Source organism: Lepisma saccharinum, chromosome 8, assembly GCF_977018435.1.
Source record: "Lepisma saccharinum chromosome 8, izLepSacc3.1, whole genome shotgun sequence".
Classification (NCBI taxonomy): domain Eukaryota; kingdom Metazoa; phylum Arthropoda; class Insecta; order Zygentoma; family Lepismatidae; genus Lepisma; species Lepisma saccharinum.
This window is the reverse complement of record NC_139236.1, coordinates 48,703,896-48,721,815: the sequence shown is the minus strand read 5'-3', so window position 1 is coordinate 48,721,815 and position 17,920 is coordinate 48,703,896. Positions and strand designations below refer to the sequence as shown.

Sequence of the window (17,920 nt, the reverse complement as noted above, 5' to 3'; positions counted from 1 at the left end):
AGTCCTTTTTTTATTTTTCAACAAGGATCATGTAATAAAGAACAACTGTCTTGATAATGATCTTCCACCAACAAGATTACATGGTTTGACTCCCCATTTTTTCCCTTTTAAGCCCACATTACCTTCTTTCCCTTCTTTTTAAAACATTTTCCTTTCTGGTCCCTTTATTGACTAGTTTTTCAGTCTACATTCCATTTTTCCCACTTTAAAGAAACATCTTCCTTGCTCCCTTCATTGACAATATATTAAATATTTTGTACGACTGCTTTTTCCCTAAACAAAACATTGAACAATTGTCTATTTGGTGCAGTTTAGAGGAAAGAAAGAACAAGCGCCTTCTACCTTACCTTTCCTGTGTTGGGAGTACTTTGCAGCGATTGTTGCAACAATGAAATCTGGGCTTAAGCCGTAACAAACGCATTGTAAGCGGTAGGCCTGTTGAGTTGCAAGCATAGGCGCCGACTCCATGGGGCTTAGGGGGGGGGCTCGAGCCCTCCAATGTTAACAATGTTGGGCAGAGCCCTTATAATTTTGCTTAAGAGGATCTAATGTATTGTTTTGCTTCTCTTGTTAAGTTTACTCTGAATTGCGCCACATGAACTTAACTTTAAATACACATTTGAAATGTTCTAGACCATCAATTTGGGGGGCTGAGACCGCTAAACCATCAACTTTGGGGGCTATGACCAGAGACAGCAAAACACATGACTTACTACTATATACTAACTATGTAATTATGAGTATTGTTAAAATTTTTACTAAAAAGAGTTTCAAAAGACGATGTGCATGAACCAGGTTAGTGGATGGGACGTTTGGGCAACAAATAGCTCTCACATGACATTCAGAACGAGATCATTGATATATTAGGGAGATCTGTTTTGCGCTCCGTGGTAGCAGATATTAAAAGTCGGGAATATTTTGCTATTATGGTTGACGAAACTTGTGACATATCCATCCGTGGACAATTAATATTCTGCATTAGAACTGTGAATAAAAATGTTGATATTTTTGAGGAATTCATGGCCTCTTATGAGATTCCGAACACTGAGGCCAAAACTTAAAAAGGGAGAGAGTGAGTCATTTATTAATTTATTTCAGTGATCAGAGCCCCCCAATAATTTTGACAAGTCGGCGCCCCTGGTTTCAAGTGTACTTATCTGATAGATTTAGACCTTTTTTTTAAAGTTTTACAGAATAGTTTTAACTTAACTGTGTGACAGTAACAACAGTATTGAATAATAAGGGAAAATATACATTTACTCTGGTCATAATATATACAAATTTCGAATTGACTGCACAACGTAATCGGCCAATTATTTTTACGTTTTATTTTGATCTTCTCGAGAAATGCCCAATCGTGACTAACGTTTGAAAAGCCCACAGATTTGAATATACAATAATTTTACTTAATCACAATTTGTATATAAAATAATACAAGCATCAAGTATTAGGAAACTCACTGTTTTTTATATCCGTAATAATAGTATCCTTTCCTCTTGACATGAAGCCATGAATTATCATCTTTGTAGGATATTTTTTGTTAAAGGGTGATTTTCGCAAAGTCTGCTTGTTGTTTGTCGAAAGTATGTATGGTCTGGATGGATTGTCCCTGAAATCATGATAGGCAAGACTATGTTTAGTGACATGAAGAAAGTTACCAAAAATTAACCTATTTTTTTTAATGTTACCTTTTCATGAACTGTAGTATTATCTGTTTGAGACACAATGTAGAAGAAATAATATGTAAATACAGTATTCTAAGTTCTTGCATACGAGCAAAAACTACAGGATATCTACTTAGAGTGAGACAGTATTAATAAATGAACATTGCTGAACCCCAAACAATGAAATATCTTAACTAGTGTATCAGCCAATCGGGTTCAAACAGTCAGAAAAATCTAATATATTATGAACTATAACTACTATAGCATTAGCGGCGATTGGGTGCCAAAACTGAGGGGCCAAGGAGGGCAGTTTACTTTTCCTTGGTAGATAAGGCTTAGCGTAAGAGGCCATAGTGCGGGGCGAATGTGGCAATAATTGAAACTGCCCCCCACGCCCCCCAGTCGCCGCCACTGTTCTATAGTGATACATGTTGGTGACCATAAAAGGCTTTCGAAAGTATAGTCGAATTTTGAATAGCATATTTCGAGTGATGCCCATATTATTACATATATTATTTTGTCAGTTAAGAGTCAATATTGCAATTTAAATACGTATTTACTATACCAAATACTTTGACGTTGTTAAAACCGAGATGATAGTCTTTGAATTAATGTAATGGATTGATTGAACTTATCGTAACTTATGAGAAATTAATTACTTTCAATAAACATTGGTCTTTGTTTTATTATTTCCTACTATATATATATATATATATATATATATATATATATATATATATATATACAGGGTGTCATTTTAATGGCGCCCACGGAGCACGGAAACGTATAGAGGACATCAAAACAAACAACTTTTTTCAGTAACATTTTTCTCGTTCGAGCGTCGTTTCGGCGCTACAGTCGTTCAAAAAAGCCCGTTTTGCCGCCTGAATGCTGGCAACCACACATAACATTTGATTGCATTTGTGACGTCATATCCCGTCGTGAAGCGATGCGTTACAGGGTTGCCAGGAACACACATACTCTGTGAAAAATGACATAGCTACAATCAGCCACATTATGTACCGTAAAACAAAACGAGAAAACACGTTCTGTAACCTAACAGGAAGTAAATAAACGATACGAAAAATGGTAGAAAGAAAATAGAATTCAAGTGGAAGTGGTCATATCGAATTTTCAATCAGCTTGCATGTCAAATATTTGCAAATCTAGTTACCAAGTTGGCATCTACAATTTAGTCTATCCACTTCGTCCTTCTGATACTAGTTGTCTGTGACACACTGAACAGATGACAAAATAGAAATGAAAGAACTCAAAATTCCAAAGGTAAGCAACACATAATATAATGTATATTCAGGGCATTATGAGGCAAGTGACAAAAATGGTTGAAAATACAGGGATATAAATAGTACTAAAACAAACTCTCCGACTACTGTGTTTATCTACGCACCGGATACACATGTAATAGTTTGCAACTCTGAACAGGGCAGTATATTCGCTACTGATTCATCATTAGATTGTTACTGTGGTTGTACGTGTTTTAACCGCAATGTAACAACGTGAACCTCAGATACTTCCGTTATCAGCACAAAAGCACCACAAGGCATCTGGACACAAACCTGTAGATATCAACCTTGCAACGAGATTTGCAAATATAATTGACATGTAGCTGGGCGTAAACAGCCACATGTAAGTTGTAAGTACAATAAAAGTTATTGTTGTTGATATTTGACATGTAGGCTGAGACAAAATCCGATATTGACTCTTCATTTTGAATACGTTTTTACCATTTCTCATATCGTTGGTTCACTTCCCCCTTCCCCTGAGATGACTGCTGATCTTCTGGCTGGTAGGCTATGATGTTCGGTTTACTGGACGCGTTTCTCGCTTCGTTTTACAGCTAGTAATGTGGTTGGTAGTTTGTCATTTTTCACAAAATTTGTGTGTTCCTTGCAACCCTACCGTGCGCTGTTTCGCCGCAGGAAATGACGTCACAGATACGATCAAATGTTGTGTTGGGTTGCCAGCATCCAGGCGGCAAATCGGTCTTTTTTGAACGGCTGTAGCGTCGAATTGACGCACCAAATTGAAAAATGTTACTGAGAAAAGTTGTTTGTTTTGATGTCCTCTATACGAATCTGTGGTCCGTGGGCGTCATTAAAATGACACCCTGTATATATATATATATATATATATATATATATATATATATATATATATATATATATATTACATAAAATTGAGAAAGTCACCTCCATATGTACATTCACGGGCACTTCTGGTTTGTAACTAACCCATAGATTCACACAGTGTCCGTGACTGTATATATGTATATACAGACGCATTGTTCAATCTTATTTTCATTAACACAGAAGATACTTACGCTGTGTAGAGGTGAAATTCTATGTACTTTTCAGGATTTATCTTTAATATTTCTGGAGTAGATCTTCGTTCTTCAACAACTTTGAAGCTTCTTATTGAGCCATTTGCATCGCGGTAGACAAAGGACTCCCTTCTCTTCTCCTTTTCGAGAACACCTTGATTGCCTGGAAGAAGTAGACAAATGTTTGAACCCTTCTTTTCATGGATTAATTGAATGAGATATTTACCTGAAGGCACTGTTTGAATAAATTAAAGTTTTAACAAATGATTTTTTGGACTGAGCTGATACCACTTGGAACCGATACCGATATCGATACCTTTTCTGATACTTGAAAATTACAATAATTAAACTTTGTTCAAAATATTGATCAATATTGGTGTGTGAATATTCTTCTCCAATTTTATGCATCAATTTTACTAAGAAATTTGCTTTAGAATATTCAAGAATTACATCAGAATATTAAAATAGATGTTATGTAATCAAAAAATACAGTTTTTCGTGCAAAATAAAAAGAAACTTTGAATTTTGCAAAATTTCCCGGATTAGACTCCGCGGAAATAGTCACGCCGCATTTTTTGTGGACCCTGTGAAAGACCAATATGCAATTGTGGTACAAGAGGAATTATAGCGCAGTTCTAGGTAAAGATAAATAATGTTACGTAAGTAATAAAATCGTTCGGATGTTAAATATCACTTACATCCCTTACAGCCAAAGATTGATTCACAGCATACTTTCTGAAAAAGAAAAAGCACAATAAATTTAGCCAAAATAAGATTCTTTACTACATTTCTCAGTTCACAGAGTGTGTGTGTGTAGGAGGGGGTTGTAAACCACAACCGACCACATGTTACCACCTCGGCTGAGTGTGATGAACCTATCATTTGTTTTAAGTACACTTAATACACCGTGTGTCGAACCCGGAAACGATTGATTACAAGGCGGCGCCGTTACCACTAGGCCATCGGGTAAAGTTTAAGACTACTATATGCGTAGATAGACTAGACGGAACTGGACATAACGTTTTAAGTTGCCATTGATTGAAGCCCTATTTGCTTCCACTAGCCTACTTGATTATAAGGCGACAACGTTAACCAGTACCCTATTGGGGAGGCGCTGCAGCTGAATGTAAATGCATTTTCAGGAAGAAATATTTTAGTCAAGTAAAAATTCCAAACGGTAGTTCGCTACAAAAATGCTTTTCCGGAGTTAATCTGAAACTAGGGTCCTTTTCATTTGATGGTTGTCGAGATAAACACAAACAAATAAGCAGGCCTATCGCCTACATACAATCTTACAGGCTTCCTTCATAACTGACTGTTTACCCGATTATAATAATTGAATGTTATATTCGTATTGATTGTCTTCCTGTCAGAGCCAAATTAGTCTGTCCTCATTGATACGATCTAAATCGATGGTTGGCTACACTTATATGAGAGGTAGTAACGAAAGGGCATTTGCAATGGAGAGTTTGCACATTCTTATTGATATATTATTTCAGACTCGTTTCGGTGCCTTGCATACCTCCCAGACAACATGGAACCAAACATCATATTTTTCAATGACTAGAAATTCACTTTTGTAAGTATAATTTTTTTTTAAGGTGTATTACATAAACCGCTGTGTCTGCCTATGTGAAGTTTATTATATCCAGCAGTGTGTCTATTTGCACCAGTCGCATTATGTGGAATGAAATAACTCTTATCTAAAGTTCATACTTGTAATTTAACTCCCTGAAGGGAGCGTAAGGTTGTAGAATGACCTGCACAAAACAAACGAAAAAGCAATACGAGTTCTGTAGACGTGAAAAACACCCACACACATATATCACGAGCCCTTCTTAACAACCTAAAAATACGTATATATTTTCATATAATGTACGTATGTTTCGAAATCGGATCATGGGGGAAATCGGATCGGCTGAAAAGAACTCAGTTTTGCAGACACACGAAATTAAGTTTTTGCGTCATTGCGGTGTGCATTGTGCTGCCACCTCTCAGAAGAAACGAGAACTGCCAGAACCCATTGTTTGTTTGGCGCCAGAAGAGTTCCAGACTACATTGTTTCAAGTTGTGCATTTTTGTGCGGACAAAAAAGCAGCCGATGTAAGTTTTCATTGTCGTGAAATATGCTTCTATTTACTGCTTGTTAAGTAAATTTTATTTTCAATTGTAATATTTCATTGAATTGAAAACATGCCTCATCAGATCTTGTGATCATTTTAAACAAAACACAGAAATCAGTGCCAACAAAAAATAGGTTTTTAATAAGGTGTATTTCAGGGTAAATCGAATCATTCGAATTCTCCTTTCTGCTTGATTGTTTTGAAATAATTAGAGGTATCCAGTAGGCTATATTTATATATTAATAAATCAGTCTGTCTATCAATGATCATCAGCAGCCTAATTTGTAGCACAACACATGTGCACGTATTGTTGAGTTTCGGGTTCTTTCAGTTCTTCAATTACACAAGAAATGGAGTCAGGAATAAAACAGTATTAGCAACACGAACGTAAATGTATAATTCAGGAACACAGTAACATAATCAGCACAATAACTTACATTGTGATATGCAGATACAAAGTTGCGTCGCACAGGACGGCTATATCATATTGGACATGTTTGACAGGAAGAACGCACAGACTAAACACCAACAACATTTAATAATCAGGTCTGGCGTTCGAGTTCAATCAGCATACGACACTCTCCCCCCCTTAGGTTGAAGAGACTCCCGTTTCATGTAGTTTGCCCATATCGGTCAGGCGGTCGTCTTGGTCTTTGTGATCTCCTAACCGGGTGATTGTCGCAGGCCGCATTCGGAGGTACCACTGGATCCTGATAAGCAGGCACTGCGAGATAATCTTCCTCTCCAACAAGCACTGGGTTTTTTCGGACAAGGATGTCTTTTCCGATCTTGTCGGGATACTTCTTGATCTTCGAGAGATGAACAACAATCGTGTCATTGTCCACAATCACCTTCGCCATCTTCCGGCCCATCAATTTAACAATTTCTCCGATTTTGTATTTGGATCCATGCCTGAATTGTTTCTTGCGTTGTTCAACAAGCACCTTTTCCCCCGGCATAAACGGAACGGGACTAACAGGCTGATTGTCGAAACCATTTGGTGCGTCAAAAGCGGAAATGTCCGTTCTTGGCCGAAACTTGAGCAAACGTTCTGCTGGACTACATCCGTGCACTGGAGTATTCCTTAATCTGCCTAAAAGCTCAAGAACGAACTTGTCCATCTCTCTCAACGTGATGTATGAACGATTCGAAAAGTTCTTTTGTAGTAAATTCTTCACCACCCCGACATTCCTTTCAGCTAGACCATTTGATTGAGGGGTGTACGGAGCTGAGTGAAGAAGCTTGATGTTCTTCTTTGAGCAATAAGAATTAAAGTCTGAAGATTCAAATGGTTGGCCATTGTCTGTAACATATGTTTTCGGATATCCAAAGTATGAGGAAAATTCCTCTAAGTAACCAATCATGGTGTCAAATCGCATATTCTTCACTCTCCACACAGATATCCAATGAGAGTAAGCGTCAACTAGCAACAAGAAATCCATGTCTGAGAAATGGAAGAAATCAAGATGAACACGCTCAAAAGGCTGCGATGCAATAGGCCACGTTTCGAATGCGGTACCTGGTACATTGGGCCTGTTATTGTATCGCAAACATGTGTCACACGAAGATGTAACCCTTTCAATATCTTCATTCATCGTGTTCCAGAAGAACGATGAACGAGCTATTTCCTTCATTTTGCATGTTCCCTGGTGGAATTTGTGTAACAGAGACAGGACACTTTGTATACAAGATTCAGGTACAACTAGTCTTTCGCCCACGAAAATACATCCCTTCTGTATGTGGACATCATATCGCCTGTCGAATATTTTCCTGATAGGATGACTTTTTGTTCTCCCTATGGATTGTGGCCATCTCCTTTGAACATATTCGAAGACTTTAGAAAGCTCAGGATCACGTTGTGATTCCAGCGAAATGCGCGTCAACACCGAAGATTCAATAAGATTAAGGACAACTGGCTCAGCTGTCAACTGACATGCGAAATCATCATGATAATCATGAACTGGATCATCTGCAACACAAATTCTAGATAGAGCATCAGCCAACTCAACATGCGGCGTGTAAACAGTTCTGAAGTCATATTCTTCCAATACTAACTTCCATCTGTTGATTCTGCTGATGGCTAAAGCAGGCAGGTTACTTCTAGGATCCAGCAGGTGAGATAAAGGTTTCGAGTCGTTGAACGCAACAAAATGTCGTCCAATGAGATACTTGTGAAAGTATTTGACTCCACGGACTAATGCAAGTGATTCCCTTTCTAATTGAGTGTAGTTCCTTTCCGCAGCGGATAAAGTACCGGCCATACACATGATAGGCTTTAGGACTCCGTTTATCTTGTGCATTATGGCTGCTCCCGTGGCGGTAGGAGATGCATCCGACATGAGGTATAAGTCTTTGTAAGGATCATATACAGTACGTACTAAGTCCTTAGATAGCAGATCATTGACATCCTGGAATTCTTTCTGATGAACATCTGTCCATGACCAGCGTACCCCATTCTTCAACAAACCATATAAATCGGCAACACAGTCAGCTAGGTTTGGCAGGTACGAAGCGTAATACGTGACCATACCGAGAAATGACTTCAATTCGCCAACATTAGTGGGTGGCTTACACTGAATTATTTTATCAATGTTTTCTTTCAGAGGACGAATTCCCTCCTGTGATAGAGAATGTCCCAGATACTTCACATTTTGCACAAAGAACACAGACTTTTGTTCATTTATGCGGACGCCATAATCGGAGAATAGATTCAGCACCTTTCGTGCGTTATCATTGCACTCCTCAAGAGTAACTCCTCCTACTAAAATGTCGTCTTGGAAAATGGAAACCTTGTCTACACCCATCAATATCTGCTCCATCGTGGCTTGGAAAATGGCACTGGCAGAGTTTACTCCGAAGGGAAGCTTCAACTGTCTGAATAACCCGAATTCCGTGTTGAAGACAAGGACCTTCTGAGCCTGTAGAGATAGGCGTAACTGAAGGTAAGCCCTTCGAAGGTCAAATGAAACGAACCAACTACAACCAACCATTTTGTTGAAAAGGTCCTCTATTTTAGGTAACGGATGTCCCATCTTCCTAAGTTGAGGATTTACAGTGTTCTTGTAGGACACACATAGCCTTAATTCACCGTTTTTCTTACGAACAACAACAAGAGGAGAAGCCCACGATGATGATTTGATCGATTCAATGACTCCATCGCTAACCAACTTCTGTAATTCATCCTTGACTGGTTCCTTAAGCGAGTACGGTACGTCGTAATATCTCTTGAACACTGGTGTAGCATCGTCTTTCAATGGCAAGTCTATCTCGAAGCGCTTGATCGACTTGGACATGTCACCATCAAAAGGTATAGGAAAATCTTTCCTTAGATTCGCACCCAGTTCCTTTATTGCTGATGATTCAACAGTAGATGCAACCATCTGAGGAACATGTGAAACAAAAATGTTTCGCCATTCAGGCATGAAAATGTCAATCCAAGACAAACCCATAATCGCACGATTCAATTTTGTCTTTACAACAATCATATCTAAGTTATGTTTCATTCCTTGAAATACAACTTCAACGTTAACTTTTCCTAAAACACCAAGATTATTACCATTTGCTGCTTTCAAGATGATAGGAAAATTGTGTATAGTGCAACCTCGCAATGAAAACTCAAATTGTCTACTATCAATTAAAGTATAAACAGAACCTGTATCCACTAGGAATGGAATCTTAGAATTGTTGACTTGTAAGTCGATAAACAACGATCCCTGTGTATGCCAAACAGATTCACTTTCTTTAGTAACGAAAGTAGTGAAAATTTCTGGACACTGAGCGTTACATTGGATACCAGCGGCGCTGTAATCAACAAATTCGCTCTTAGATTTTTCTTCTTGGATATCTGCAAATTTGTGATCTATGGGAATGCACGGCACATTAAAATCTGAATAATCAATGGATGATTCTCGGATTATATGTTTCAAATTGCTGTGATTGTTGGGTACAATCGTAGGTTTTGAATTAGCTGGAACATTGATAGATCTTTCATTGATACGTGTGTTAAGCACAATATTTGTGCTAGAAACCAATTTGTTTTTGTTAGAATTGTTATATTCTCTCTTCTTGCAGGCTGTTAAGAAATGATTTTTCTTTTTACAATATCTGCAAGTAGCCCCGAAAGCTGGGCATTTCCCGTTAGGATGAAAAGAATTACAATTACCACACGGTTTACCAGAATTATTGCTTGATTTGTTACCAATATTCCTTGTATCAGTTCTATTTTGTCTGATGTTCATTCGAATATTGCCCCTGTACCTGTTCCGGATTTGCGAAGTGAATTCAGTCGGAGTTTCAGAATGTTCCGCAGCATTCTTTGAGTGACTTTGGTTAACAATTCCCTCATTTAATTCTAACTCGTTGAGATACATGGCCGTATCTATAGCCTTTTTCAAGGTCAAATCAGGATCTGATAACAGTCTATTTCTAACACGCACACTTCTCATACCAAGAATAAATACGTCGCGACACATTGAATCGATGAGATCACCCTGCTCTTTAATTCGCACAATGAAATCAGGAATGCTTTGATTATCTTTCTGTTTAATAAGAAAAAACTTATGCCTTTCAAGTACGAGATTCTTCTTGGGCTCATAATGGCGGATTAATGTTTGTTGAATTTGAGCAAGACTGAGCTCTGATATTGATTTAGGTTTTATGAGATTGTACAAATCAGCATACGTTCTGTGCCCTATTGCAGCTAATAGAACATGCTTAGCCTTATCATCGGGAATGTCTGAAGCTTTGCAGAAATGCTCGAATCTATCGAAGTATTGTTTAATACTTTCCTGCTCCCTGCAGAATTCAGAAAATTGAGACAGCTTTTGCATTGTGTACAGACAGCTTGAAGAACAATGAAAAGAAATATGTAGACTTACGAGAAATAGGTATCAAATAAAGTTTCCAAGATCCTCGTCGCCATTGTTGAGTTTCGGGTTCTTTCAGTTCTTCAATTACACAAGAAATGGAGTCAGGAATAAAACAGTATTAGCAACACGAACGTAAATGTATAATTCAGGAACACAGTAACATAATCAGCACAATAACTTACATTGTGATATGAAGATACAAAGTTGCGTCGCACAGGACGGCTATATCATATTGGACATGTTTGACAGGAAGAACGCACAGACTAAACACCAACAACATTTAATAATCAGGTCTGGCGTTCGAGTTCAATCAGCATACGACACGTATGCTTTAATGTAGGCTATAGCAACGTTTTGATTTGTATCAGATTCCTCGTAACTACATTCGGAAAACTGCTCATGGTCCTTATAGTTCCTGGTCGGTTGTAGCTATGGAAGAATCTCTCACTGCTGTTAGAGGAGGGCAATATTCAATACGGAAAGTCTCAAACGTGTTTGGTGTCCCATTTACAACTCTTCAAAGAACTTCAACGCCTGAAAATGTTCCAGTGCATAATGTTGGACGTCAACCAGTGATACCTTCAGACATTGAAGCAGCACTAGTTGTGCGTCTAGTCTACCTGTCCAAAAGGGGATTTGGTTTGACACCGAGGAGCGTACGTGAGTATGCCTATAAGTATGTGACTGAGCGAGGGATTCCAAACAATTTCAACGAGGAATCCGAAATGGCCGGCATTGATTGGTTTCAGGGATTTATGAAAAGACACCCGGAAATTTCTATTCGCAAAGCCGAAGGTCTTTCTCGTGCAAGAATGAATGGCATGACACGAGAAAATGTTTCGAACTTTCACACTCAATTGAAAAATCTGATTAGAGAATGTAAACTGGAAGGTAAGCCAGAGTGTATTTATAACCAGGACGAAAGTGGGCTACCATTAAACAATAAGCCACCCAACATTATTGCTCGTAAGGGCTCTCGCGGTGAAATATCGCTAACAAGTGTAGAACGCAGGGAAACCGTGACACTACTCACATGTGCATCCGCAACGGAAGTGTACATCCCACCGTTTATTATTTTTAAGGGTAAGATAATGAGGGACGAATTTCGAGATGATATGCCACCAGAATCCGAAGCATGTATGACTGTATCAGGGTGGGTAAATGAGGAAGCGTTCAAAGTCCAGGTAAAGTGATTTTAATTATGGACGGACATGGTTCGCATAAAACTCTCGCTGTTGCTGATTGGTGTGAGAAATGTAACGTCGAAGTGTTGCTCTTGCCACCCCCACACAACCCACACATTGCAGCCTCTTGACGTTTGTGTGTTCAAGCCGCTAAAGACATATTATCACCAGCAAGCTACATCTTGGCTCCATCAAAACCCTGGTAGGGCAATGTCGAAGTTGACTTTCGGGTGCATCTTTACAAAAGCATGGAATCGGCAGCAACCATAGGGAACGCCACAAAGGGTTTTGAGGTGTGTGCAATCTACCCATTGAATCCATTGGCTGTCTTGGAGCACAAATTTGTTAAGGACGTAATCAGCACTTCCCCGACACCTTCGTCTTCTCAGTCATTTGACAGCAATTCAGCCACCCCTTCAAGCAGTGCCGAAAATCAAATCCGCAGTCTCATTTCTTCTCCCACAAAGGAGACGCCACAGAAGAAAAATGCACGAAAATGTATTCCTTCACTTCGTCTGACATCAGGTGAAAATTATCCTTACCTCAACCCTGCGGATAAGAAGAAGAATGAGAAGGGTAAGAGACAGGTTAAGCAAGCTGGAAAAGTCGCATCGAGAAGTGAGAAGATCGAAGCGTGGAGGTGTGGATTCTGCAGTCCTTTGTGCTACGACAAAAAAGTCACCAGGCTGGTGATTGAATACAGTGCCAGGCTTGCAAAGGGTGGTTCCTTGAACGCTGTGTAAACGCCTTTGGTAAGAAGCAGTTTATTTGTGGTATTTGTTTATCAAAATCTGTGTGATTCGATTTACCCCACCGCCGATCCGATTTACCCCGCAGAGGTGAGGTAAATCGGATCAGTGCACCACGTGAATTAAAGTTACAATAAGAAATGAAAGTAATTTATACATTTGTCTAGTAGCTGAAGGTTTGCTTGTTTTTATGCATATAATTTCAATTGTAATAAAGGCACTGATATTCAATAAAGAGTTTCTTTTAAAAAAAATATCCGATTTCCCCCTACCTCCCCTAATTATGTTGAGGTGTGAAAATATTAGACCGACTTTATATTGTTTAGCGTAGTTTTATTTCCCATTCACGACCTTTATAAGTGTCCGTCCCAAACTTTTAAAATAAGCGCAGCCGATTAAACATCATACTCTAGTTGTTCTCTATACCTTTACACCGCCGAGCGGGTTTTCGAAAGTAACCCCTCTCTGGCGGCGGCCTTTGCGCGCGATTTTTAAATTTTACCACCTATTTCAGAAAAAACGTTATATCTCTGATACTATTTGAGCAATCTACTTCGGCTAACTTTTGTTTGGAAGAAAAAAACATCGGAGCACACGACCTTATACAATTCAGAGTGTCCAAGTAAGAAAAACGGGGTTAAGGGGGGGAGGGGTTAGGTCCCCAAATTTCAATGAAAAAAAAATCTGGCGTTCGCCCCCCTCTTCTCCCACTATTTTGGGAAAAGGGCGCGACAAAAGATAGCTCGGGTTTCCCAAGCTGGGAGGCAGAAAACAAGCTCGTATATCTCATATTGCATTGCATTCATTTCTCAGCTGTCAAACCTTGCATCGAAAACGGGACGGGAAAGAAAGGGGAGGGGAGGGTGTCATGGGTAAGTGGGTTTTCTTCGACAGGACATTTCAAAGTCTTATCTGAACATCTGTCAGCGTTTACAACCTCACATACAAGTATGAAGGTGCTAAAAGCACATGAACTTTTTAATCAGCACGATGGGTCACCAGTGCTCGCAAAGAGCACATATGTACAGACCGGGAATCGAACATGGTAACTAGATAAAAATCAACCACTTAACACGCTCACCCACCTTTCCAGTTTGGAAAACTCTAGACTACACAGGCGTACGATATCGACCAGCACTACGTTTCGCTTCAATACTTGACAGTGACACGCGGAGGAATACAGTAACCGTACATCGTACACTCTGGGAACAATACGGATTATTCAGGGTGACAGGAGCTAAGAGACATTGAAGTTGGTTTTCTTTGTTCGCTGTTTGAAAGGTTGGTTTGAAGCGCATGTCTCTCCGTCTTAAGGTGAGTTGATGATTTCGATGTGACATGCTTTATCTATAGAGTGTCAAATAACCCTACGTAGTATAACTTGTGCGATATGTCTCGCGTACAACGTGTCATTGTCATTGACGTTAACGTGCACTACAAACAAAAATGAATTAGTTTTCAATTGCTGCAATCAGCAACTACAAATGATCATTCGAATCTTCACAGCAGATCTAGTTTTTGATGCCAGAAAAATTGTGGAAGAAACTTCACCTGCATGTGATATTTTAGACCACAAATAAGGAAGGCAACAATCTTAGATCAACACCTTACGGAGAAGACAGCGAGAAGGAAACAGAACGAATCGAGGAGGAAGTTTGAAACCGAACAAATTTATTTTGGTCTATTTGGTTGGCGATTGTACAAACACAATGGTGCCTCCATGCCGGTCCAGGTTTCGAAGTTGGGGCCTCTGGCTTCGCAGAGCGTTACTCTGACCAATCCAGATCACGATGGCCGGCGAGAAGGTTACAGAAGATGGTCAGGTGCTTCTGTAAAAGTAGAAAAGGAAGCGGACGATCCAAGACAGCTTGGAAGAAACTGGTGAAAAGGTAAAGGAGTGTTAGTTATGAATGATTGTCAGATATTAATTGGACATTATCATTTGCGTGCTGCTTATCACAGCACTGAGAAAGCACCCCCTTCTCTCGTCCTCATGTACAAGTTCGTTTTCCGCCGGTGGTGGGGATCGAACCTACAACAAATCAATGATTCAGTACAAATCCAGTGCCCTAACCAACTATTCCACAATAGGAATTGTAGTTTTCCTGGCGACATGATTCGAGCAGGTGTTCTCGCGTTATCAGCCAGGTTAAGTCGATGTTAGCGTTACGACAGCTGTTCCAACTATTGCACGGCGAAGACTTGGAACCAGCGCTTTTTTAGCTGTAGGGACGTTTGGTTGAGCCTTGTGGTTAGCTGGAGGGATGGTTTAACATGGCAACAACGAGACAACTGGGAGGAATCTTTACGAAAATTTTGCTACCTGAGAGGATACCATCGTCCCTAACTTCGAGTATTGCTTGGAGCAATGTAAAGTCATATTTGCAGAATAAGAAATTATTTGTTTTTTCGCTTACGACTTTTGACAATAATATATCTAAGCTTTGCATTAGATTTAAACAAAATCATTCGTAGTAGTACTTAAGACCCATTAGTTAAATACATCCGTAGTTTTTATTTTCTTGAAAAAAAAAGTCTTGTCACTATCATTACTATTTTTTTTAGATCTTGATATTGACACTTTTCAGTCTTCCAGGAATCATAATTTATGTCAATACTAAATTTTCGTGATTAACTTTTAGGAATAGTTCCACCGTAGATCACTGTTTTGAAATCTGATTTTTGGGTGGCATAATCAGCTGAAAGTAAGAAAACTTAATGTAGTCGATATTGGAAAATTTTTGCCTGTACCATGTTCATAGAAGGTCGCCTTTTAGAATAGGAATTTGTAAAGCAATAAACACATTTTAATAGCAAGAGAGTGTCAGAAGAAGTACCGTAATAATCCACAAATAATGGAAATACATTAATACAAAAGAACTTCCAAATCCCAGATAGTAACTATCATTTTCCAGGCAGGATCTTGACAATCAGGAATGCAGTGTCAGACTTTACCTAAGTTTTTCCTGGTCACCAACGGCGTAAACATGTAAACAGATGAAACCCATGAAGAGGCCGTAAGTGACTGACTCTGCATTGCTGTTCCTGTCTGAAAAATGAAAGCTACTGTCTGGGTACTGTTACGGTAGGTACGTAACATTGAAGAGCGTAATCCTTGAGAGTAAATTTTACCTCTTGCTCTAAGAGAAAAATTACCTGCAGAAGTGTAATTGCTGTCGCGAGGAGCAGAAGTCTCATGTTTCCTTCTTGAATTACCAGGTGTACACAATCACGGCAACAACTATCATAAATCTGGTTTCTGGTTTACTGGTGACATAGAACTTACAAGAATCTTCACGTGTTTATGCTAAACTAAACAGAAACGTTTCTCAGATTAAAACACAAAATATGCAAGACTAGTTACTTCCTACAAACTGCATGCGTGCCTTATTTTTCAAATTACCAGCTGAATCTAACTTGATCTAATTATGAACTAACACAGTTCATTTTTCCAACTCTTCCTATGAACTTGGGAGACAGCTGAAAACTGATAAGTAATTGGTGTGCATTAGTTCGTTACACGATCGATTTGTCAACAACGTGATCAGCAGAGTATTGTTGCCATATGAACAACATTATTTCCGGATTAACGGGCGTGAACACCATTCTTTCGTGTTGCTACAATTTTATTTTTAGAAATTGTGGATTCAACGCTATAGAAGGATTAAATTTTAATAGGTTGCTTTGGAAAGGAATTTTGGATGCATCCTTGCTTACAAGATATGGTTTATGCAAAGGATCAACCGCTCGTTCTCATAGGTTTGTTTTCAACTTTATGAGCTATTCGGTACTAAATGTATTGGCCGATAAAACGTAACAGATAAATATTTCCTTGAAAAGTGCAATAAATTACTATAATAGATACTAACGGCATGCCCCATTGGAACTCTCAACGGGACATTTGTTTTCGTTAGTGTGTGTGTAGTGGAATTCTTGATAGTTGAATACCACTCCTTTCAACATCAATTCGATATCCAACAAAAAGCTGCAGAAACAGAACCGAAATCAAATAAAATTTTCTTCATAAAACGTAATACGATTTTAGATCTTCTCGCTTCATAGTCTTGTGAGAAGCATGAAACTAATAATGCCAGTTGTAATTTGTCTGTTCTTGATTTAGTATATAAAGTACAAGTTAGTGAAGGGGACATGTATTCAAGGAGCAATACTGGCAGTGACATCTTTACTTCGCTTTGTGCATGCATGGCTTAAATGCGGGTGTGAAATGCGTGTGTGAACTTATCTTCGAATAGTGAAGTAAAAGTGTTGCAATTCGCGATTAAAATAACCACCTGAGCGCTAGTGTCGCTTCCAATATGGCCGCTCTATGTAGGATAAATCTTTGTTTACATTCAGTAGTAGTACGTAATAGCAGGTGGTTGTCATTGCTGGTGTGGAAGAAACGTTTAAATTACGCGATATTTTTAAATATTGCGAATGCGATGTGAATACCAGGAATTATAACGAAGGTGAAGCTGTGCTGAGAGCGAAGCATTTAATTATGATAGGTAAAAATAATACGGAAAACGCAGACGAAACTAATGTATACGTACTGGTTCTTCAAACTAGTGCTGTTTCATCAGTTGTAACTGGGGCTCTCAGAAATGATTTGAAAATAAAGCAGTTCACCTTTATTACAAAGCTTGGGCAGGAGAAAAATGTAAACATGCCGTTGCAGTTCTTTCTCCAAAGAGGCAGGCTGGTTTAATAACAACACAGGATAATAATAATAACAACAATTTCAATGAGGCTATCGTCAGTCTTCACTGAAAATTGACTTACTGAATGAAACAGCAACATTAGAATGTCCATTTCCTTTTTCTGGCTTACCTTTCTGATCACAGATAGTGTTGCTCACGGGACGGGACATGTCCCGTCTCGTCTCGAAAACGAGACGAGACACGAGACGGCTTTTGAAAAGTCTCGTCTCGTCTCGAATGTCTCGAAAAAATAAAAGCAAAATTTTTAATCAGTTGCAAATACTTGTTTGC

At 38.9% G+C, this 17,920-nt stretch overlaps 1 protein-coding gene across 1 annotated transcript in view; it reads right to left on the bottom strand.

The window, feature by feature from the left end:
• The window catches only part of LOC145990985 (pancreatic triacylglycerol lipase-like), a 77,347-nt gene extending 60,876 nt beyond the window's left edge, over positions 1-16,471 (bottom strand). Inside the window, exons 1-4 of the mRNA XM_083126611.1 lie at positions 16,086-16,471; positions 4,704-4,740; positions 4,006-4,168; positions 1,461-1,609 (exon numbers count right to left, since the gene is read on the bottom strand). Coding sequence (XP_082982737.1) covers positions 1,461-1,609; positions 4,006-4,168; positions 4,704-4,740; positions 16,086-16,127 — 391 coding nt within the window. The 5' untranslated portion in view covers positions 16,128-16,471. The remainder of the gene's footprint in view (positions 1-1,460; positions 1,610-4,005; positions 4,169-4,703; positions 4,741-16,085) is intronic.
• Positions 16,472-17,920: the final 1,449 nt, after the last annotated feature.